Source organism: Perna viridis, chromosome 2, assembly GCF_037379345.1.
Source record: "Perna viridis isolate PV_CMFRI_1.1 ecotype Kerala chromosome 2, ASM3737934v1, whole genome shotgun sequence".
NCBI classification, from domain to species: Eukaryota; Metazoa; Mollusca; class Bivalvia; order Mytilida; family Mytilidae; genus Perna; species Perna viridis.
Window position 1 is genome coordinate 31,375,625 of NC_142446.1, and position 23,772 is coordinate 31,399,396.

The following is a 23,772-nucleotide window of genomic DNA, read 5'->3' on the forward strand; positions in this document are numbered from 1 at the left end:
TGTAGAACAATATCATCGACATCCCTAAGCTTTTACTGGAGTTATATAGTTGAATTGTATAAAATGCTTGTTTTAGGTCCCGTTTTGGCATCTAATTCTAGTTGGGGCTATCACTCACAAAATCAATACCAACCTTCCGTTTGTAGTTCGTATCTTTGTTATCAAATTTCATAAAGATCAACAACTAATACTCAAGTTATCGCACGAAAACCGACTGTCTACACACAACGACGACCACAGCGCCATACCAATATACGACCGCAATGTTTTATAAGAAGCATCGTTTGTCCGGTGTTTTTTTTCACCATTGCTCTTCCTTGAAATTAGATAGCATGGCACAATATCCTAAACGCATCCAGTTCTCAAATTCAATTGGTTTTACAGTAATCTAGTGTTCCAGCAGTAATATGACCTGGTTATTCCCAAACCGTCCCCTCCCCAACCCCCCAATAAAAAAACACATTGTAACGTTGTAAAAAGAAGTAGACACACTACAAAATACAAAAGAATAATGACAAGTATGAGAAAAATCCGGTGAAATTAAACTTACAATAAGGAAAATTCTCATCCAGGCGTTTACATGTAAAAAGAGTCTTTCTTGACGTATACATTTTGTAGAAATGTAACATGTAGTCGGGGAAACAAAGAGTATAAAATTACACGACGAATTGTATGTATATATACTTCCATTTCTAACAAGATTTTTCGAAACAACATCTCAAACTATGTATATAAATACATGTTACTAAATAGTCTTTGATGATAGTTGTCATGCTTTTAACTTTACAAAATACACAGTGACACACTCAAAATGATCATTAAGTGTAGAAATAAACATTTGCTACATGGAAAATATCAACAGATACACCAGTACAGTCAGATAGAACCCTCCTACCCCCATTTGTATGACAAGTTGCTCATAGCGCGTCTGAAAAAAAAAGTACAAAATATATACGTAAAAAAACGAAAAACAGTTCTCAGTCCTTATCATCCTTTTCGTCAGCTGAAGCGTCCTTTTCCTCAGTTGTAGCAATCGGTTCCAGCCCTACTGCAACGCATCTTTTGTTCCAATCTTGTGTGATAGCACACTCTAACATAAATTTGGCAACATCACGTCGTGGTATTCTGCCTTGAAGACTGGAGATGTGCTGAGCTTCTTCCGCCCTTATTTCTCTGCCTGAAAATTAAAAGAAATACAATGAATTGGCTCATAATTTGGATATCACTGACCCCTTTTGATTCCCGTTTATTGAAATCGCACAAGTTTGATTATCTCCCTTTCGTGAATAAAACACAACTTAAAATTGTATTTTATACTCACGTTTTAGTGAACAATATGAGAATATAATTACATGGACAGACAGTCGAACCACACAATTATGATGATTCCATTAAATACAAAAAAGTTTAAATTCAATACATTGTTATTTTCTTCATCTTATACTATATACTATACATTTGAACACTTACAGAACATTCTTTTTTTACAAGTAAATATAATTTATTCTGTATTAATAGAGAAATTTCGTTTAAATGTCCAATAACTGAAATGTGTCCCGCAAATTTGACTGAAATCTCCTGCAAAGAGTTACCTCGAGAAGTACTTGTAAACAAGGTCGTATATCAATCAGTCAATAACGTCGTTTTATTTATCAAAAAGAAATTAATAGTAGAAAGATGCACACAAAAATTTAGCCCATATTTTCGGAACGTGATCAATGACATAGTCGGTTCGGTATTTTAACAACAAAGATCCCATTTAAACTCCATCAAAAAATTATAATTACAAATTTAACTACAACACATCGTGCATGTGTGCAACTGCATATTGTTCTTGCAATGAAATTTAACAACATGATAGCAAATGAATCTGTGCTTTGGTTAGGTAATTAAAACATGATGAATGAGTTCCGGGTTGTTGGTAACCTTACCGGAACTTGGGTCATTGGTTAGACCTGGTGGACGTACTACGGTGAAGTCAATATCCGAACATGAGTCTTTCAGGTAATCTTCCATGTCAGCCATACTTTTTAATGTGCTGCCCAAAAAGATTGGTCTAAGAAAATATTTGATTATTCCGGGTTCATCAGGTGTACCTGTGAAATTAAAAAAAATAACAATATGGCAATGTTTCACTGCCAGGGCGATTTTTAACTAGTAGATAAAAAGTGTATTGTTACTATCCGACAAATTAAGTCAGGTGTGGTTATTCCCCTCAGACGAAATGCGTTTTCATTTATTTACAATAAAGTACACTGCAATTGAACACCGAATAGCACCGCTACGGGGCGCCGAATGGGACTCTTGTGGTTTTGTACTCAAAATTCAATTTTGTACAGACAAAAGTGAATTTTGTTCGATAAAAATGAATTCAGATTAAATTTATAGCATACTACTAATTTTCAATTTTGTGTCACAAAAGTCAATTCTGTGGCACAAAATTCAATTTTGTGTAACAAAAATCAATTTTGTGAGACAAAAGTCTTTTTCGTGTCTCAAAAGTCAATTTTGTGTCACAAAAGTCAATTTTGTATGTAAATTAGTTTACAGAATCCTTTGAAAATGCAAATCAATTCTCTCATCACGATTTTGTAAGAAGGTTCCTCTTTGGATATAGCAACGCAGGACGGTTAAGGCCGTTTTAAGTGAATTTAAAAAAAAATCTATTAAGTTGCATTCTACAGGTAAAACTGTTTTGAAATGACTAAAATTGCTATTATACGCTTTCTACGAGATTTGTTTGATAAAACAGGTTTTAAAATACGCGTTTTTCTACTTTCGATTTATTGGGATTTCTCCTGGTGAATCACGTGATCATTTCCTGACATCTTTCACTCAACTATAAAATGTTTTGGCCCGACTTGTTAATCGCAACCAAATTTGTTTTTAATTTCGACAAGATAATTTGTATTAATGTATTCATCCCAAATTTTGCTGGAAAAAGAAATGAATCGTCAGATTTGCCAAGAAAATCATATTAGAAATGCGTTGTGCGGTAAAAGAGTTATCAAGGGAACCAAGGTCATAGCGGTAATAAAAAAAATGTAATCTAGGGACAAAGACCAGACATGGAAAACAGTCATACACAACAAAGAACATAGAGTAACTAAAATCATACATACAAAGTAACAAAAGCAAATGAACAACTCGGACTCCACTAAAACTGGGAGCATGGACCAGGTGCACCGGTAGGGTAAGCGTCCTCTGTTTTTCTAGAAACACCCGCCGAGTTGCTCATAAAAGTCGTCCGGGGTAGACAAACGAGGAACGGAAACCTATGACCCGTTGAATAAATTAAGTTTTCACGGTGCTGATGGATACACCATAACGATCCACGAGTTCATAATGCCGACCATAAAACTTCTCTAGTGATGACTTCAATCTTGTAGCAACATAACCCTGTTCCAGAAGCCTATGTGTTAGAGTCCTAGCGTGATACAAAGTCTGCGTAGTTTCGGCAAGCTCTGGCATAACGTATGAGTTGTGATATGAATACTCCACACGTAAGTGATGAAGGGATGTTGCCACAGATGAAAGGAAAGTTGACAATTCTGAATAAAAGTCATAACGTTTGTCGTAAAGTTTGGTCAATAGTTTTCCTTTACCATCGATTTCTAAGTGTAGGTCAAGATATGAGGCTAACTTCACAGTGTCTGTAGTATTCTTTATCTCAAGTTCTTTGGGGTAGATGCGATGTATCAAATCCCGGAAGCTAGGATTGTTTACAGATAATACGTCATCTATATAGCGGAAACTTAGATTAAAGGAAATGGCCAAACTATATTCATTCTTTCGGATCAGATCAGCTATAACGCCAGCCTCATAAGAATGAAGGAATAGGTCAGCAAGTAAAGGAGCACAATTTGTTCCCATTGGAATGCCGACCGTTTGTTAAAAAACACGTCTACCACACTGGGCAAATATGTTTCAATTAAAAATTCCAGCATTTTGTAAACATCTTCCTCTGTATATTTGGAAGATGATTTGGAATTATTTCTTACTAAGTATGAGGAGTCTCTACCAAGAACTATATATTTGTATCTAGGTGTACTATCTTTTTTGAAAAAAAAACACAACGATGTATAATGTTTTTAAGTAATAGAAGTATACAGTGTTGAAAAATCATAGGTTATTATGCTATTATATTCCGATAATAGTCTTGAACTGATTGCCTCCAAAAGATCATTCGAATTTTTCACGATTTTTCTTATTACGGGAGTAACAAGTGTTGTGGTAGGACTGCAGACCCTCTTTGACAGTTGTGAGTATAAAAGTTAAAAGTTTTGAAAGAGGTTTGCTGGTACATTTTGCAGATCCAGCTATGAAACGTTGTTTGTATGGATTCTTGTGGAGTTTAGGAATCCAGTACATAGACGGTAAATCACAATCATCGTCCTTCGTAGAGAGACTACAAGAGGATAGCACAGATTTATGGTTTTCCACAATCTCTTCTTTGGAGAGTGTGGTAGGAGCATAGGTCTCATCACTGCTATTATTTTCTACGTCTACCTCTGATAATAAACATTGAAAGTTTTAACGTTTAGCAGACATAAACAATGTTGTTTTGGGCTCTGTCTGCTGGTACGACAACATATTTGTCATGTATAGTAGACAATGTAGACACACAATTAGCTGCCCTTTCTAAAACAACGTACTCAAAACAGCAATCAGTGCCATTGTTTGTTGAATACGCAACAAGTTATTACTTATTCCTGACAATATGCACAACTCCATATGGTAATATAACACTCCAGAGGAGTTGTGAACAAAGCATCAGACTAAGTTTCTACAATTTCTGTTCAAATAAAAATCCCTGACAATATCCACATCCAAATATGGTAACTTAACACCAAATTAAGTTTCATAACAATCCTGCAAGTCGTTGAAGAGGAGTTGCGGATAACGCATGATACCAAGTTTTGCTGAAAAGTGCCAAAGTTCAACAGCTGTCATTTCTACATTTTTTATTCAAACATAAATTTATGACAATATGCACTTCTGCATGTGGTAATCACTCCATTGTGTTTCATTACAATCCTGCAAGTCGTTTAATGAGGAGTAGTGGACAATACAACAGACCAACTTTCGCTGAAAACTTCCAATGGCTATCATTTCTATAATTTTTGTCCAAACATAAATTCATGACATTATGCACATCTCCGTGTGCATGATTGTTTAATATCCCACAAAGTTTCCTTACAATGCTGCAAGCTGCTGACAGGGGCGGATTCAGGCAGGACGTAGCAGGCGTGCCCCCCTAAAATTTGCAAAGCATGGGTTGTCAGGGGTAGATTTAGGCGGTTTTAGGTTGAAACTTTAATTTCTTGCTAATTTTAGCACAAAAGATATTTCCACTGCACCCACTCTAGAAGAATATTTCAAAAATTTAACCTAAGAAATTATTATTTTAACTGTGCGCCCCCTCCCCCCCCAATCTAAAATCCTGGATCCGCCCCTGGCTTAGAAAATAGTTTGAACTAGTTTGGACAGACGGGCCCTTTTAATCCCTTGCTTTTAAAAGGGACGGGGCAAACAGTTAACGACAACAGACTAAGACAGACACCAGACGACGACAAACGACGGACGCCAAGTGATGGCAATTAAGGCAGTATGAGCTATAACTAAAAGACACTTACTAACAGTTCCCCACGCTGATATGCAAATGAGACGTTTCTTATTGGCTTTCCTCATGGCTTCAACTATAGGTTTCATACTGTCAAGATAGAATGTTATAGTGTTCCATCCAAACAGACTGGGACGGCATCCGAGACAAGATACTACGGCATCTGTATTTTTAAATGTGTCAATCAGATCTTCCTCTTTGAAAATATCAGCTTCTTTCACCTAAAATTGATAGTATGTAAAATGTATTTAAACTGAACTAGTACTAATGCTACCATAAAAGAAAAGAACCAATTTTAAAATGTACCAATGCTATGCTAATGTCCCTGCTCGCCAAATTCGGATCAGATCCACAAAACGAAGCCATTTAACATATTGTGATATATGATTATTGTGTAGAACTTCTCGGTTGGAATCATTTAATCTGGAATATACAATGCCTGCGGGGACCACTAATTGGGGGGTGGGGGGGGGCTTTGAATTAAAAGGAAAACAATTAAAACATAAACTAGTGTCTTTGAAAAAATGCTGAACTGCAGCAGATTGTAAATAACCTACACAGTAATGGAAAAATTAAAATAATGAAATAGATTGTACTTTTTCTCTTTAAACTGTCCCTCTAAATAAAGGTTTAAACAAATATATTTTTCTGTGATACTTCCAAGTGGCTGTTTGATTAATTGATTGATTGATTGGTTACAGAAGGGATATATTAAGACGCTTTTTTAAGTAGTTTTGTGTAAAAAATGCTTGGTTGTTCCATAGAATAAATTTTATGCGTTCTCGTGAACTGAGAACACAAGGGATGTCGCCTTAGAGCCAATATTTTAAATGAAGTTAGTCCCAAAATTTCTTATGTTTAGTTATCATCATAAGGAGTAGCCTAACAAAGAGTGCAATTCATGTCCTTACAAAGAAAGCTCGCAAGGCATTAATACTATAAATGGGTATTGGTTTATCTTCTTCACACTTATCCTTTTGATTGATTGATTATTGGGGTTTAACGGCCGAGCAGCAATATTACAGCTATATTCAGGCGATGAACAGGAAATGGATGATAAAATGAACATGAAATGATGATGATGAAATGAAAAAAGGGATGGGATACTAGGATAATAGGGTCGACAAATTTTGATTGCCACTAGAAAAAGGGAGGGATGGGTAGGGTCGGGCAATTAAGCCTCCTGTGGCGGAGCGCAAAGGTTCCTTCTCCTATCAATACCATATCTTGGGTTCTTTAATGTGCGAGGAACGTGGCATATTTCCTAACACGTTGCACCGCTATGGTTTGCGGTCAGGTTTTCTGTATTATAGCCTGACAACCCCAGCATGTAACACGCCAGGGGTATCCCATTCAACCACCTGGGTCACACAACCCAGTTGCTCTGTGGGCAGAGCGCCCTAGCCCCTGGCTAGGTTCCTGAGCACTATTTAGTCGCCTTTTACGACAAGCTTAGCGCTGCTGCAGGTCTATTCTTTTGACACCCGGACCTGCACGGGGTCTAATCTTTTTGAAAAAAGACAACCTTCTTTTTAACTTAAAGGTGCTACCTAAAATATGTTGTCATCTTTCATCACAAAACCCCCACGTCATTTTGGTATTTATGCAAAACGTACATCTATCTAACTATAACCCACAGGTATATAGAGTGTACACTAATCCACTATTTTTATCTAAGTTTCACAACATTATCAATGACCTTCGATTTGTAATGGTCAGCTGAGGTTATAAATCAATACAGTCATAAAAGATTTATCTCGATTAATTTCAAAATGAAAATGTCGCAAGGCGTATACAAATCAATACTGGTAGTAAATGAAATGCGCTAAAGTATCGATTTGTTAGTAGAAATGCACATATGGTGCAATCAATTTGCAATTGTTTGATATATTTAATATGATGGTGGTATTCTAACGAATAAAGAGTTATTCGACATTAGATATGTTGACAAGACTTTCCAGATGTTACGACACATACATAAATTACAAGAGACAGAAATAATGTAATGTTCTAATATTTACTGTGTATATTTCAAACCACCGTGAAATGAACATGTCATATCTGTGTAATATCACAACACGCTGCAAGTTGTCTATTTCATATATGGACTTTCAGAGCGAAGCAATTACGGGACAATTACGTACATTTAATTGACAATTATATAGTGTAAAATACAACACTTAGCATTAATAGATTAAGTAGACAAAAATCATGTTCTTGTACATGTATGTCAAATTACTTCTTAAAATGTAACACTTCACATCAAGAGCTTCTACGACTTATGCACGTATATAGCCATCAAAATTACATCAATAAAATTGTATACAATTCAACAGCTTGACTTACCTTTAACTTGTCATTTGTCACGGAACTTAATCCAGTCGGATTTCTAACTAAAGCGAAAACTTCATGTTCATTCTTCAAGGCCTCAAGGACAAACTGTAGGCCCGTCGGTCCAGTAGCACCTAATACAGCTATCTTCATCCTTTCGGATACGTTTCTGGTCTCACGTTGAATGGTATTCTGCGTTACATGCAGTTTGGAGTTATCTTTCCTTTTATAGGAAGAATGTATTCAAATATGGAATTTAAGAATTCAGTCCATCGATTCCTTGAGAAAAAAAAACTAAATAAACAAGTACGGTTGTCTCTAACTCTGATCTGTTTTAAAGGTGGAGAAACTCTGATTATGAATAGGAATAATTGTTCAATAATCGTTCAAGATTGCTAACCCGCCAATAAACGTACTCCCCCTTTTTTTTAAAGAAAAAAAAACCAAAAAACTATCGTAATCTGCTAAATATTGCAATGAATATGGAAAAAATCATATTCTTTCATTCAATATGTCGTAATCTGATTTCATGTTATACTGATTCTCGTAATTATGCCTTTCCTTCACAAAGAGTAATCAAGGGAACCAAAGTCGAGACGAAGTCCAAAGAATGTAATCCAGGGACAAAGACCAGACATGGAAAACAGACAAACACAACAAAGAAAATAAAGTAACTAAAATAATTTGACAAAGTTGACAATGCTGAATAAAAGTCATCACGTTTGTTGTAAAGTTTGGTCAATAGTTTTTCCTTACCATCGATCTCTAAGTGTAGGTCAAGATATGAAGCTGATTTCACAGTGTCTGTAGTTTCCTTTATCTCAAGTTCGTAGGGATAGATGCGATATGTATCAAATCTCCGAAGCTAGGATTATTTAACGATAACACGTCATCCATATAGCGGAAACTTAGATTAAAGGATCTAGCTAAACGATGTTCTTTCTTTCGGGTCAGATCAGTTATAAAGGCAGCCCCATTAGAGTGAAGGAATAGGTCAGAAAATAGAGGAGCACAATTTGTTCCCATTGAAATGCCGACTATTTGTTGAAAAACATGTCCACCACACTGGACAAATATGTTGTCGATCAAAAGTTCCGACATTTTGAAAACATCTTCTGTATATTGGGAAGATGATTTGGAATTATTTTTTACAAAGTAGAAAGAATCTCTACCAAGAACATATATTTATATCTAGGTGTACCATCTTTTTTTGGAGAAACAACGATGTATAATGTTTTTGAGTCCGGATTTTAACTGAATATAGGGAATAGAAGTGTACATTGTTGAAAAATTATAGGTTTCAATAGTATTATATTCTGATAATAATCTTGAATTGAGGGTCTCCAAAAGATCTTTCGAATTTTTCAGGATCCACATTCAATTAATACCACTACGGGAGTAACAAGTGTTGTGGTAGGACTGCAGACTCTCTTTGACAGCTCTGAGTATAGAAGTCAAATGTTTTGAAAGGTTTGGTGGTACATTTTGCAGATCCAGCTAAGTAACGTTGTTTGTATGGATTCTTGGGGAGTTCAGGAATCCGGTACATAGACGGTAAATCACAATCATCGTCATTGGTAAAGAGACCAAATGAGGATAGAACAGATTTATGGTTATCCACTGTCTCTTCTTTTGAAAGTGTAGTGGCAGTATAGGTCTTATCACTGCTATCTTTTTCTTTGTCTACCTCTGATAATAAACATTGGATGTAGTACGTTTTGCAGACAAAAACAATGTTGTTTTGGGCTTTGTCTGCTGGTACGACAACAAATTTGTCATGTATAGTAGACAATGTTTTTGATAAATTAAATTCAGGGTCTTTGAAAACTGATGTAGCATTGACACTCATTGATCTACTTGAAACTTTCATTCGTTTCAAAATTTAAGACCTCATGGCCTTTACCCACTCTGACAGAGTATCAATGTCTTCTTGTTCTCGTTTTATCCGTTTTCTAGCGTAGTCCTCCAATGCATCCATAAGAACTTTAAAGTTATAATCCCAATTTATGGAGCGTGGTACAGGGTACATAGGACCTCTAGAAAGGACCTTGCTCAGAGATTCGTTTTCGATGGCGCTTAAATCTCCCGTAACGACGTGACGTTAGCCAGATTAAGTCCATCTATACCTTTGTTAACAAACATCTTGGTTAAAAGAGTCTGTGGAAACCAATATCCAAAATGATGACAAGTCTGTATGATGATGAGGTAGGTTCAGAGACAGGAGTGTCAATACTTGTTTTATTTTGTAAAGGGAGTGTAGTAGAGTGAGAGGTATAGAATAGAGTTTAGTTCGATAGTTCGAATGTGATGAAGTTCAAGAGGTTTTTTGTATGAAAGGAAGAAGACCATAGAGACAACATGCTTCTTAGGTGACGTATAGTTGCGGTGGCCATGATACCTTTTCCGTCTTGGATTTTTGTCAAATAAATTCATCACATTTATGCCATTGTTATATTGGATAGAAAGGTTTCCTATACTTTTAATGTTGTCATTGCACCCGTAAAGTACTGCAGTACCTAGTCTGCGTATCCAGTATTCCTCTCTTTCCATACGATAGTTTTTACCTGAGACGACCGGTACTGTTCGTTAGAAGGTAATTTATTTTCAAGAATACGAACTTTCATAAAGAGGATTGAATGATCTTGTTGATTAAAATATTGATAAACTGTCGGGCCTTGGGGGTATTAATTCCCGAACGATGACCGCACATTCGTTTGTTTAATCTTTCTTGTACGTGTATACATATGTTTCACCGACATATACTAAACCCCATAAGTTGCATTCTAATCTATACATTAAGTTAGTCGATTTGCAGCTTAAGTCAACGTGACTTCTTGTGTGAAAAGTTTTGTTCGTAAGGGTACTAGTGACGAAAAAGTCGATTATTAGAAAGTTGCATGTTTTGCAATGTTCATTAACATATTTTATATAGTACAATGTGGTTTGTCATCCTGGACCTGCCCCAGCCCACAACCACTATTTTTGTGGATGACGGGTGCCAAAATAAGTATGAGCAAAATAAGTAGGGTTGCAGGTTGCAGAGGAAATTTGAAAACTTCATAGTTGTGACGGCTGATACAAGTTGAGCGCCAACTTTTAATTTATTGTTGCCATTGTTGATGTGCTGTGTATTTTTAACATTTTCCCATATCCTTTCTTTCTCCTGATAGTTTTAGTGCATTAATGTTATCACTATGAAAAATGTGCTGGTAAAGAAAAGGTTTTTATAGGCCTAGATGCGACTGCGATACCTGCAAATATTTTTTTTTGTAATCAAAATCTTTCAGCAACATACATGTAAATTAATTTTATGATTAATGTAGCCTTGTCTTTTACAATAAGAGTTACATTTTTGAAAACACACTGGTGTTTTTTTTTTCTGAAAAAAAAATACGACGATATTGCGAATATATAACATTGAGAAAACAGTTTTTGTTGGAAAGCGGAATGTACCAATGATATAAAAATGAGCCGTGAACTTTGCAAACATTGTTGTAATGCGAAAAAAAAAGAGCATGCGTGACGTTTTGTAAGACTCAATAAAAGTTGCCGTATTTCGTAAAACTCCGTTTTTCTTTTACGATATGTTGAAATTTATGACTTTGAGTAAAATAATATTAACTTAAATGTGAAAGAATGCACCTCCGTCCATATTCGATACTCTTTTTTCTTTGTTTGGTTTGGTGTACTATACTCGGCGTCACATAAATAAGATACTGTTAAAATTTGAATAAAAATATTTCTACGACTTTATTGACACCTACCGTCGTTTAAATTGTCTTAAATAACTTGCTCATTCGTTTAACCAAACGGCTTCTCCCTGAACATCGAATCGTTAAATTCCGGTGAAATTTTAATTCTCGGTCCCAATATTTACATTGTCGAAAGTCAGCCATGTTTACAGTGATGTGGTTGCTAGGAGATGTTGTTTACGTTTAACTGGTTTGTCCAAAAACCAAAGAACCCAGAATGCATTTCGGCGCTAATTCGGATCTCGGATTTATTCTACACGAACATCGTACAACACCCAAAAAGTCGATTTAGCAGACGATTGTCACCGGAGTTCGACGGGAACTTACGAACTTCATTTGTAAACAAATCGTCCCGTAGAAACCAACATGGCGGATATTAGTATAGGATTTTCCCGTAAGGATTTGCTACGCACGATTTCAGCCAATAAACGACTCATTGAAACTATCACGTCGTGCATATATGCGAACCATCTTCCGATTAAATAAAAGAGAGACAACTCTAGCGGTAAGTCCCGACAGTTTAAAAAATAGAGCTTCAAATCGAAAATGTGCTGTATGTGACGTCGAGTATAGTTCTATTGTGTTCTGTGGGACGGTTTTGTTCTTGGTCTTTCTGAACAATGGGGAATGACGTCACCGTGACGTCAAAATAAAAAAACGTGCAAAAAAGTGGAAGTTTGCCAATTTTTTTTTCTAAAAAACTTTTCGTTTTATTTCAAAAAGCAAATTTATTTCTATGTCATTTTAAAGTTTTTCATGGGACTAAAAATGTAACCTGGGACTGCTGAAAAAAACACAGTTTTCAATATATATGACTACGGCGCTTTATTCTGACATTTATGTACCTAAATATATTGCTACACCCGTATTCTTTAAGAATAATTTAGTACATTACTACAGGTTAATTCGTTTTATCGCATTTTTAATGGTTGATTATGCCGCTATTTTGAAACAAGTACGAACAGCACACGTTAAGTCTATACAATTCATGATATATGTCATGAGCATTGAAGGCACATAATATTATCTCTTTGACTTTTGTTTCGATGATCAATGTTCTAAACAAAATTTTGAACTGTTTTGTTTTATCTCTTCTACCTCAAACACAGGGGCTTGGTGAGTATTTTTAGTAACATATATGCCCGCTAGGCAATGGGAACCTCGGAAAAAACCTAAAGGGAATTTACAAGTTGCCTACCGCCTTTTTTCAAATTGAGTTTTTTCTCGCCAGAAATCGCTATTTGACTAATTTCTGGTCGCCAAAATCGAGTTGAGATATTCTATTTCTGTAATAAACCAACCCTACACTCTAAACTTCTCTTTAAACATCGATTTACCCAGTTTTTCCACCAGTTTCCAGACGACGGACGATTACTATGACCGGAAGTGAAAGAAATACTCGGAAAATGTCTCGATGCATCCAGTTCAAGAGAACAACACCATCGGTAAGTCCCGAAAGACAACTCCGCAGTAAATGATTTTGGTGGGAAATACAAAGTGAAAAAATACAGTGAAAAAATATAGAACTTTTAACAACATGCAAAATGACTGTATAACAGTGTCTTGGTATGATTCTGTTAATTTTATAAAATATAATGAAGCCATAAAAGATTAAATAAACAGAAGTAAACCATTGGGAAAAAATATTACACCCCCCTTTTCAAAACTTAAAAATACAAATACTTCTATGAAATAAATTATAGCAAATATATCCTGCTACCTAAGGCCGAATATGAAATATTATGTATCCTTCTTATCCATAATTGTTAAACTTATCACTTATCATTCATATTTTTATTGCTCCTACTCCCCTTTCGCCCCCCCCCCCACACACACACCCTTTGTTTGCGACTGGTGGTAGCTGCCTCAAGTCTCCAGCTAAAATTATCTGGATCCCACCAAATGGTTTATTAACTTTTCTGATGTTCCTGAAGAGAAACTCCAGTTGATCGAAGGTCTTACAGCTGATGATGGATATTTCATCAATGATTACAGTGTTTACATTAATAATATTTGATCTTTGTCCTTCAAAATGTTCACTTTCAGTCATTAATTTTAAAATTTCTTCATTTTGATAGCGTCCATCTAAAATCCCTGAAAACCTGTGAATAGTTGTCACTGTACTGTTATCGCACAGTTTTTCACTAAGGACACTGGCCGCTTTCCCCGTGGAAGCTGTAATAGCAACCTTTTTTTCATCAGTTAACAGAATATCTACTATTTTCCCAAGTGTATAAGTCTTTCCAGTCCCGGCTGCGCCGGTCAGAAACAAGTTGTGGCCTTTTTCTGCCAAAATTAAGGCTTGGGTCTGTTCTTCGTTCATTTCCCGTACTTTTTTAGGTGCACGTTGGTATTTATCGATATCTTAATGAAAACTCCCAAAAACACACGAAGGGAAGTATTTACTGCAGAGCGCCAATACTTTCACTTCCGGTCATAGTAGTCGTCCGTCGTCTGGAATCTGGTGGAAAAACTGGGTAAATCGATGTTTAAAGAGAAGTTTAGAGTGTAGGGTTGGTTTATTACAGAAATAGAATATCTCAACTCGATTTTGGCGACCAGAAATTAGTCAAATAGCGATTTCTGGCGAGAAAAAACTCAATTTGAAAAAAGGCGGTAGGCAACTTGTAAATTCCCTTTAGGTTTTTTCCGAGGTTCCCATTGCCTAGCGGGCATATATGTTACTAAAAATACTCACCAAGCCCCTGCGCATCAAAACGAACTAATACATGTAGTACCTAGTGTTTATTATGGCAAGCCAAAGTGGACAAAAATCAATATTTTGTAATATTAGAAAATGAATTTTTAATACTACAAAATCATCTTTTCAATAATAGAAAAGATTTTTTAATATTAGAAATTTATTTTGTAATATTGAAAAATCATTTTCTAATATAACAAATTCCTGATTCATTGATATTATAAAACATCACACATTTTGTAATATTACAAATTGAATTGGAATATTACAAAATGAATTTGTAATATTATAAAATCACTTTGCAATATTGCAAAATCAGTCACATTTTTTAATATTACAAAATGATTTTCTAATATTAAAACATCGTAACTGAATACAAGAAATGCATTTTCTAATATTAGAAAATCAATTTCTAATATTAAAAAATCGTTTTTTTGATATTCAAAAAGTGTTTTGTGATATAAGAAATCTAATTTGTAATATTAGGAAATGAATTTGTAGTATTAAAAATTTTTTTTTAATATTAGAAAATACTCATTTTTATTTTTGTCCACTTTGGCTTGCCATAGTTTATACGTATTCTTACTTTGTATGTCTCAGTTATTTAATTAAAGGTGTTGTCTGGTGGCATCTTAGTCCGACTTTTCTCTGTCCCTGCCGTCCTCGCCTTTTTCATGTTGATATTGAACCCGAAATATCAATATCCAAATAAAAAGGAGTGTTTTTTTGTTTTTTGTTTTGTTTTGTTTTGTTTTGTTTTGTTTGTTTGTTTGTTTTTGTTTTGTTTTGTTTTGTTTTGTTTTTTTGGGTTTTTTTGTGGAGGAAATTCGAAGTAGCTGCATCTTAAAATGAAACGGAAACTTCACGTTTCTTCTCCGACTTTATTAGGGTGTTATAATAGAGGACATAAATATTATTTTCGCACATAGATAAAGTAAGCTTTTCCTTTTATTGGTGGCTTAATTCCTAATTGAAAATAATAGATATTCGTTGCATTTGGGCTGAATTGTGTTTTTTTTATTATTTAGGCTCATGATGAAATATATCAATTATTCTATCGAGAATGTATTTATTTCAATATTCGGTGTTCCTGCAAACTTATGCTCTAAACATTGTCCGTTTTTTTTTAAATTGACGAATAATATGTTGTATCTATAAAAACTATTATCTTGTTATATTTATTTAGTTGAATAAAATTTATGATTGAGGTTGCATTCCAGAAAATGATTGATATGATTCCAATGGTAAAAATTAGCAATCACTCAGTAGCCCATGGCCACCAGATTTTGGGCTGGGCTACCTACCTTTCGGGTAAAATTTAGTTGAACATATGGAAATTAAATATTATGCAAAAATATGGTCTGGGCTACCAGTTGTATATCCTTATTTTTACCCCTGAATTCGTTTATTTATGAATTATTATGTAATTTATCATAATATTTGTTACATATTGTTTCTATTTTACGTACGAATGGGACATAGCTTTTTGTAGGGTTAGACTGGTGTGGAACTGACATGTCAGTTAACTGCTAGTAGTCCTTAGTTAACATATTTGTGTAATTTAAGTTTCTTAAGTTATTTCCGTTGTAACAAGGGACTCCATCATTTTTTAACTGATTTTGGATTTGGCTTTCTCTTTCGGTAGATTTGGTTATGAGTACTTCTTGTATACAACTAATATTTTGATTATGATCTTCCTACATATTTGATTTTAATGCTGCTGATGAGAGGTTACTCCTTGGAACACATGTGCAGCATATCGGAATTTACAATATATAAAACTTGTATTTTTGTATTTAGGAGTATTTCATTATGTATGTATGTTTAGTTGTGTAGTATTTTTTCACAGTAGCCAGATTTTAAAGGGGAAGGGTTGTGTTCACAACAGAATACTTGATCATTACATATCTTCAAAGCGCTTTCAGATGTTTCGAACGAACGCCGACGGCCAGTATATTATAATATTGGAAGGAGGCTAGGTCAGGTATTGCACACCAGGTTGCGAATGAACAGTTATGTAGTTCACTCAACGAATACCTGTTCAGGCGTAACCTCGTGGGTTGCCCAAACTGTGTTTGCGGACAAATTGAGTCAATTAGCCATTTCTTACTTGAATGTAATATTTATTCCGATTTACGACATACCACTATTCACACTTTGAATTTTCAGTTTGACATTGATATTCTCCTAAATGGGTCCGATGCTCTATCAACAGATCAAAATACTGAACTTTTTCTGAAGATGCATTCCTATATTATAAAGCACTGTTATAAAGAGTAAACGATTCGATTTGTAAACGCTTAAAAATATAAATTGTATACATGCGACATGTATCTTTTGAGTGCATTTCACCTATTTTATTCTTTTCTTCTTCTCTATAATCAATTTTCTTTCTCCTTATAATTTTTTTCTGTAATTAATATTTCCCCAATAAGTTAACCCTAGCTTTCCAACTTCATTACACATATAGTATGTGTATTTGTAAAAATTTCAGAGCATGCTTCTTAATGTATTGCGATATATTTTGTCCATCATTTAGAGACGGATTAGCATAAGCCACATGGCTTGTTTCCGAATATTTGTGTTTATTTACTACACTGTCATATCATGTATTGATGTATTCCTTGAAATAAAATATGTTTAAATGAACAGAATACTTTAACCCCGATGCAATTTTCGCCTGTCCCAAGTCAGGAATTTCTGGCCTCTGTATTTCTTGTTTCGTCTTCACCTTTAGTTTATTTTATATGTTACTTAAGCGTATAGGGCAACTCTTTAGTTGAACCATGGTATAATAATGTTTAGGAGCCAGCTCCAGTCTGATCTGTGGTATGAGGATTTCCCTGTCGTTCATTGAAGACCAATGGATGGCCTTGGGCTGACATGTTCACCCAGATGGGGTGGTTGTCTCTTTTTACGCATACAACATACCCATTCTCGTTATATTCAAAATGCAAAATTATTCAAAAAACTGTTACATAAATCAATCTATTGATGATTTTCTCTGAATTACTTTTTGAGTCATTTGTCTGACGTTTCTTTGTTTAATTTATTATTAAAATGTATTAGCAATGTCAATTTCTCAGACGAGAAATATACACTTGTAGTTACTTCTATTTTTTTAATATCTAGTCAGATCGAATTTAATATCAATTCCAGATCATAATGTCTTCGATGACCGACGAAATGGATTGGCAGCTGAACAAGACTCTGCCAGAGTGTATGTTGCACATGCTGGAGCACGAAATAATGTGTGACATTTCCTTTAGAGTTGGATCAGAAGAGAAAATAGTCAAAGCGCATAAATATATTCTTTGCAGTCGAAGTCCGGTATTTTTCATCATGATTGAAGGTTCCATACCAGAAACCGGTGAAATCACAATTCCCGATATAGACCCGATGACATTTAAGGTTTTGCTTGAGTAAGGTTTTTTTTTATCTTATTATCAGATAAAACACTAAAACGAATATAACTAGACAAGCTAATCAGGATTTGTTCAAATCATTTGTAATAGTATAACCTCGAAACTGATACTCGTTTGTCTGAGTCAATCGCCCTTTCCTAATGTGTAGGCGATTAGTTTTGCGTCCAATGGCTGATCCAGAAATTCCAAAAGGGGTGCTGACTGGCTTAAGCATAGAGGGAGCACTCCAGTGATTCCAGATTTTATTATATTATTATAATCAACCAAACTTTTCGTGCATAGAGGGCCTTTCTCTTTTGAATCTGCCTATGATGCTGTCGCAATTGAACTGCTTTCATTAATGCAGTCAGTTCAGACAAAAAATCGTATGTTGTATGTCTTGTTTTGCAATAGCTAGATCACATTCGCTTAACTTTTCCACTAAATAAAATATCAAATACTTTCATGTTTTTCTTTTAGATATATGTATACTGACAATCTCGTTGTACCAAAGGAAAGGGTAGGTAAAGTGCTCTACGCTTCAGAGAAGTACATGCTTCCAAAACTTAAAAAACAATGTGAAGAACTGCTAAGAAATCTTGCCACATCAGATGATGCTACTATCGTCTTTCAGACAGCCTACTCTTTCAACATGCCAGATCTACTTCAAGAGAGTTTTCAGCATATTTTACAATGTCCAAAACAGTGCCTTTATTCTGAAGAAGCCTTAAACTTGTCTCCCGAATGCATGGATATAATTTTAAGCGCTGATGAATTGATGATGCCGGAGTCAGCCATATATACTTTCCTATTACAGTGGGCAACATATCGATGCATGAATAACGGCCATGGCACCGATGATACTCAACTCAGAGAAGCCATGGGTAAACTTATCTTCTGCGTTCGATTTCCATTAATGGACCAAGATTTCTTTACTTCTGAGATTTCAACGAAAGAAATTTTGACCAAAGATCAGTTGCTGTCGGTTTACAGATCTTTTAACGGTATCAACTGTGAAATATTTTCAGACATAAAAAGGCACGAACCAATTGCAAACCGTGTTATTCGCTTCGGGAGTGTTTCGACCACTGGTTCCTGGATTAGTGATGAGCAAGACGCCGTTACTCTAACGGTGGATAAACCAGTGTACTTAAAAAGTGTTATTTCATTTGGAACTAAAGTTGCAACTGCCTGTCTTTCACCTGGTGTTGAGATCCGAGACAGCTCGGGAGTTGTTGTTTCAAGCATTCAGAAAAACATTTCAGTCGGATTCTGTGAAACATTTGACATGGACTTCCCTAGCCCTGTTCACCTTGAGCCAAACGCTCTGTACACCTTGGTTTCAAAAGGGGTTTCGAGGAACGTTTATTATGGCGATAATTGCAAGAACACTATCATACAACAGGGGATTACTTTCTCGTTTGGAGATTCTACTCAAAGTAAGACGGCTACGTCATCATGTTTTGGACAAATTGCTGGTATAACCTTTAATTTTTGACAATTTACAGCATAGCTTTAGAGCTGATGAAATCTTTAACAAACCATTAGCCTGTGTTCGCAAATATTTTTTTTTTGGCATTTTGCATTTAGGGTACTCAGTGTTTTAGGGAGCAGAAACTTTTACGACAACATCCCATAGCTTTTTAGCTCTTATGGCCTAAAAGGTCATGTGAGCTTTTGTCATCACTTGGCGTCTGTCGTCGTCATCGTCGTCTGTCGTTAACTTTTCTTTATCTCTGAAACCACCCTTGTGATTTTTACTAAACTTGGTCATCAGCATCCTAGGTATCTACTTTAAAAACTGTGTCAGTTATGTATATCAAGCGTAAAATAATGGCCACCGTTGCTATTATTAGACCACAGAGGTCAAGTCACCAATTTCCACCTATATCTCAAAAAAAACAAAAGAGATATTTGAAAATAAATGTAACCTATTTTCTTCAGCTTGAAGAGCTCCACTGAAGTCTCCATTGTGTGAAAGTTGTCGGACAACTCCTTGTTGAAGTTATTGCCCTTGAAAGGTGAACTATGCAGTTTTCTGCAGTTTTCAGCCCTTTATCTAGAAAAGTATAACAGATAGAAAAAAGCCTTTAATTGATGAAATGATCCTTATGATAAAGCCTACACAAGTCTTGTTGGATCGAAGTTGTCGGACGACTACTTGACTTATTGCCCTTGAAAGACGTAAACTGACTTTTTTATATTTTTTAGCCAACGTCTTGAAAACTATGTAGATATAAAAAATAACTTTTCATTTATGAAATGATTTTTATGTTAAGATCATCAAAGTTGTAAAACGACTCCTTGTTAGAGTATTGCCTTTGAAGGGCATAAATTAATCAAGTTGGCGATTTAGGTTCCTGGCAGCCTCTTGTTACTTGAAGTCTTATCCCCCACAATGTAAAGTTTTTTACAACGTGGGTCCTAAAAGCCCTGTGTTCAGGCCTGAAGTTTAATGTTACGGATATACTAATTTGAAACGTTAGACGACAGTTCAGATGTATTCTGGTTTTTCATTGCGAACAATGGGAACTTAAAATATCAATTTTAAAAACAAAAACAAAAAATCTACCCTGACGTGGGAAGTTGTTGTTGTTACAGGCATTTTTTTTTATTATTTATTTTTTTTATCAAATTCACTGATATATGCTTGTTAATCCTGACTATCAAAGCATTTTGCTTTATGTGTACTAACTACCGCAATAGAGAGTGAGAATGATCTGTTGTGTCTGAGTGGCAGTGTTGATCGCGCGCCAGTAGTACATGTATTATGTGTTCAGAATCTCATTTTACTGATTTGATATTGTTGATTTTTCGATGCATAATTTAGGATTTGTCCCGTGCATTTATGATATTTTAATTGTCACACTAGAAACTAAGACTAGGCGAGTTATAACGACGTACTATTAACTATATTTTGTACCGCGTGCAAACGAGGTTTGGGAAATATATGAATCACCCTGTCTCTGTCTTTCTGGCCGTTTGTCTTCAACATTTCTTGTAAGTGCAACGCCTCCTAAACTGCTCAAGTACAATTTTGAAATGGATTTTGGCGAATTTTCATAGGAAGGAATATACACATGTAATTATTGCTGAAGGACTCCAAAGAAATATTATCCAACTTAAAGATTTTTAATTTGATATTTTGAAAGCGGGATATTTTCTTTGTGAACTTATTCTCAGTATTTCTAGTTAAACAATTTCTTTCTTAATCAGTTCAGTTCGCGTGTCCTTGATTACATTGCCTATGTTATAACTTTTTTCATAGAAAATCTTTTATACATGTCAAGGATTTACAACAATTTTCTCTGCAGACATATTCTCTAGCTTCGTCGTATTGATTGGGCAAGCTTGACCTCATGGCATACCTGTCACGGAATGTTATACCGTAACCAATCAATCAACCAGACTCAAGCGACACTTAATTTATCTTGTTTGACTATCTTCTTTATGTTCTGAACATACGGTTTCTGGGCGGGGGCGGCAAATGGTTTATTGAGATTTACTTCCATTTTTTTTTATAGTTTTTATTGATTTGTTAAGCTGAATATAAAATCAGATGGCAAACACCTTATCTACGAATTTCGGGTATATTAATTATCTTAATATAATGTTACATGTATAATTATATATATGTGTGTGTGTGTGTGTGTGTGTGTATTTGTACATGTCCTGTGTTTGTTGTGCATTTCTTTTTCCTTATTTATATGATAACCGGAGTTTTGCATTTGTTGTTTGTTTGTATTCCATATTAAATGTTGACTTTATTTGTTTGTTGTTTGTTTTTTTTTTTTTTGCATTCCTTTATTCTGAATCAAACTACTCGTGTAATGAATCAATTTATATCGATCGTTTGAATTTTTACGCCTCATGCAAAAAAGGGGTAAAATAAAAAGAGAGAACCGGCACTGACTTCAAGCATACTAAAACACAAACCTGATGTTCTAAATTGCTAATTTTGAACTCTTTAACTTCAGCTCACCATTCTGATTACGAATGACATTCAATTTGTCTTAAAATATCACACATAAATCCACGTGGCATCGCAGCAGTTCCTAATTTTTCAGTTTTGATTCGGTTTTCATGGAACATCTATATGAATGTACCCAAAAAATCTCCGACAACCTGCATCATTGAAATATAAACTACTACATAATTCAAGTCAACTTCAGGTCGAAATTGTCTGTTATATGTTTATCATTCGAACTTGAACAATCAAAACTTGAAATCAACCCTGCCCTTATATACACGTACATTTCATCATTTCTCACTTAAGCTAAAGTGCTACAAATTGTTGCATATACACCTATGTGTGGTGTTAATGCGCTGAGTTTCTACGAACCTAGTTTAAGTACATTAACATAAACGCCGAAGTCTTGGAATATGCTGATGAAGGAAACACTAGTTATACACCTATAAGCCCATGGAACATATACACTTCTATTAGCCCATATAATTATAGATACACCTATGTGTGGTGTTAATGGGCTGAGTTTCTACGAACCTAGTTTAAGTACATTAACATAAACGCCGAAGTCTTGGAATATGCTGATGAAGGAAACACTAGCTATACACCTATAAGCCCATGGAACATATACACTTCTATTAGCCCATATAATTATAGATACATGTAGTTTTGAAATATCATATAGTTCGTTCACGCATAATAAAATAGCCATTTATAGATTAATGGTTACTACAAATACAATTAGCAATAACACCAGACCGCCGACTGAAACCATTCTGTTAAAAAATGCATTATCAAAATTACCATGCCACCATCGAATCAAAGTTTGTTTTTTCTAATTATTATCTCCATGTCACTATAACCTTACTAAAAATCGGTTAAAATTATGATCAGTACATAATTTTTTGTTCACCTAACTGTCAGTTTTTAGTACGTTTGATTCGGCGTGGTTTCTTTTTTTTCGGCATAACGGTCTAATGTAAAGATAGGCTCCATTTTCATAAATGCAGCGGTTATGAAATGTACGAAACCGTGATGGATACATCAGGATGGTTTCGGGGGTTGGGTCACCCTTTTGTTGATAAGTTTGTGTAGAATTTGGTCGAATGCGAGGAATAGCATGGAACCCCCGTTTTTTTTTTTTTTTTTTTTTTTTATCAGAATCACTGCCCCTTTTTGTAAATACTTGGATCCACCCGTATGAAATGTGATCTGGAGACAGCACTTTCTAGTGGTACTCAGCATCCCTCTCTATATTTGATGACAATTTATAATCTGATAGGGTTTCCTTCCTAGTTAAACGCCTAGACAATTTGAATATCGAAGGTAACTACTTTGTTTGTAAAAGTAGCAGATTTGCTGACATTGTCGAAAAAGTAACAAAATAGTATATCATTTTTTTAACATCCTCCGTTCACGATCAATCTGCAATACTGAAAATGTACTTTCGATCATATCTCTCAATTAACAATGCCACGGCGTGACTAACGGGTTTAATGAAATCAGAATTTGTTTTCAAAGAGTAATCAAGGGAACCAAGGTTATAGCGGTAATCAAAAGAATGTAATCGAGGGACAAAGACCAGACATGGAAAACAGACATACACAACAAAGAAAATAAAGTAACTAAAATCATACATACAAAGTAACAAAAGCAAATGAGCAAAATCACGTTTAATGCAAGTTATATATTACAGCCCGGTATAACGGTATCACCGCATATTTTATTATTAGAAATTACATACAAGTTTCCTAGTTCTATCGGAAATTGCAATTGTCCTCTAAAATGACCATCATACATGCATTCAGTGAAGAGATGCCTGGTCAATACTTGCCGTGGATAGTATAAATTCTATGAGCAATGTCATTCCTGCATCAGAGTTCCCAATGCTGTATTTGTGGGGCCTGAAGTAAATATTAGAAAAGTGTCGAAAGTTACTTAAAAACTATTGTCATGACAAGTAATCCCAGTTCCTAAATAGTAAGCTTTTGATG

At 35.0% G+C, this 23,772-nt stretch overlaps 2 protein-coding genes across 4 annotated transcripts; one reads left to right on the top strand and one right to left on the bottom strand.

The window, feature by feature from the left end:
- Positions 1-656: 656 nt before the first annotated feature.
- LOC148624632 (flavin reductase (NADPH)-like) lies at positions 657-8,856 on the bottom strand. 2 transcript variants are annotated; one of them, XM_088567394.1, is made up of 5 exons: positions 8,711-8,856; positions 7,970-8,177; positions 5,637-5,844; positions 1,932-2,096; positions 657-1,177 (listed from the first exon to the last, which is right to left on the bottom strand). In XM_088567394.1, exons 2-5 carry the CDS (start codon positions 8,105-8,107, stop codon positions 978-980), a joined length of 711 nt encoding a protein of 236 aa, XP_088423520.1. In that variant the 5' UTR covers positions 8,108-8,177; positions 8,711-8,856; the 3' UTR covers positions 657-977. The 2 variants fall into 2 exon arrangements, with proteins under 2 accessions (XP_088423520.1, XP_088423521.1); XM_088567395.1 differs by having other exon boundaries at positions 7,970-8,233; positions 8,711-8,849.
- A 6,428-nt stretch (positions 8,857-15,284) lies between these two features.
- Positions 15,285-21,578, top strand: LOC148624633 (BTB/POZ domain-containing protein 6-like). Of its 2 annotated transcripts, XM_088567397.1 has the most exons (4): positions 15,285-15,341; positions 17,567-17,829; positions 18,292-19,250; positions 19,756-21,578. In XM_088567397.1, exons 2-4 carry the CDS (start codon positions 17,573-17,575, stop codon positions 19,758-19,760), a joined length of 1,221 nt encoding a protein of 406 aa, XP_088423523.1. In that variant the 5' UTR covers positions 15,285-15,341; positions 17,567-17,572; the 3' UTR covers positions 19,761-21,578. The 2 variants fall into 2 exon arrangements, with proteins under 2 accessions (XP_088423523.1, XP_088423522.1); XM_088567396.1 differs by having other exon boundaries at positions 18,292-21,578.
- Positions 21,579-23,772: the final 2,194 nt, after the last annotated feature.

What these genes read in the sequence shown, in the direction of transcription:
- LOC148624632 (XM_088567394.1), bottom strand. Translation starts at nt 8,107, where the DNA reads ATGAAGATAGCTGTATTAGGTGCTACTGGACCGACGGGCCTACAGTTT. An exon ending in TGACAAATGACAAGTTAAAG is followed by an intron (nt 5,845 to 7,969) that starts GTAAGTCAAGCT and finishes TATCAATTTTAG; the next exon opens with GTGAAAGAAGCTGATATTTT. An exon ending in AACCAATGACCCAAGTTCCG is followed by an intron (nt 1,178 to 1,931) that starts GTAAGGTTACCA and finishes TTTAATTTTCAG; the next exon opens with GCAGAGAAATAAGGGCGGAA.
- LOC148624633 (XM_088567396.1), top strand. Translation starts at nt 17,573, where the DNA reads ATGTCTTCGATGACCGACGAAATGGATTGGCAGCTGAACAAGACTCTG. An exon ending in ACATTTAAGGTTTTGCTTGA is followed by an intron (nt 17,830 to 18,291) that starts GTAAGGTTTTTT and finishes TTTTTCTTTTAG; the next exon opens with ATATATGTATACTGACAATC.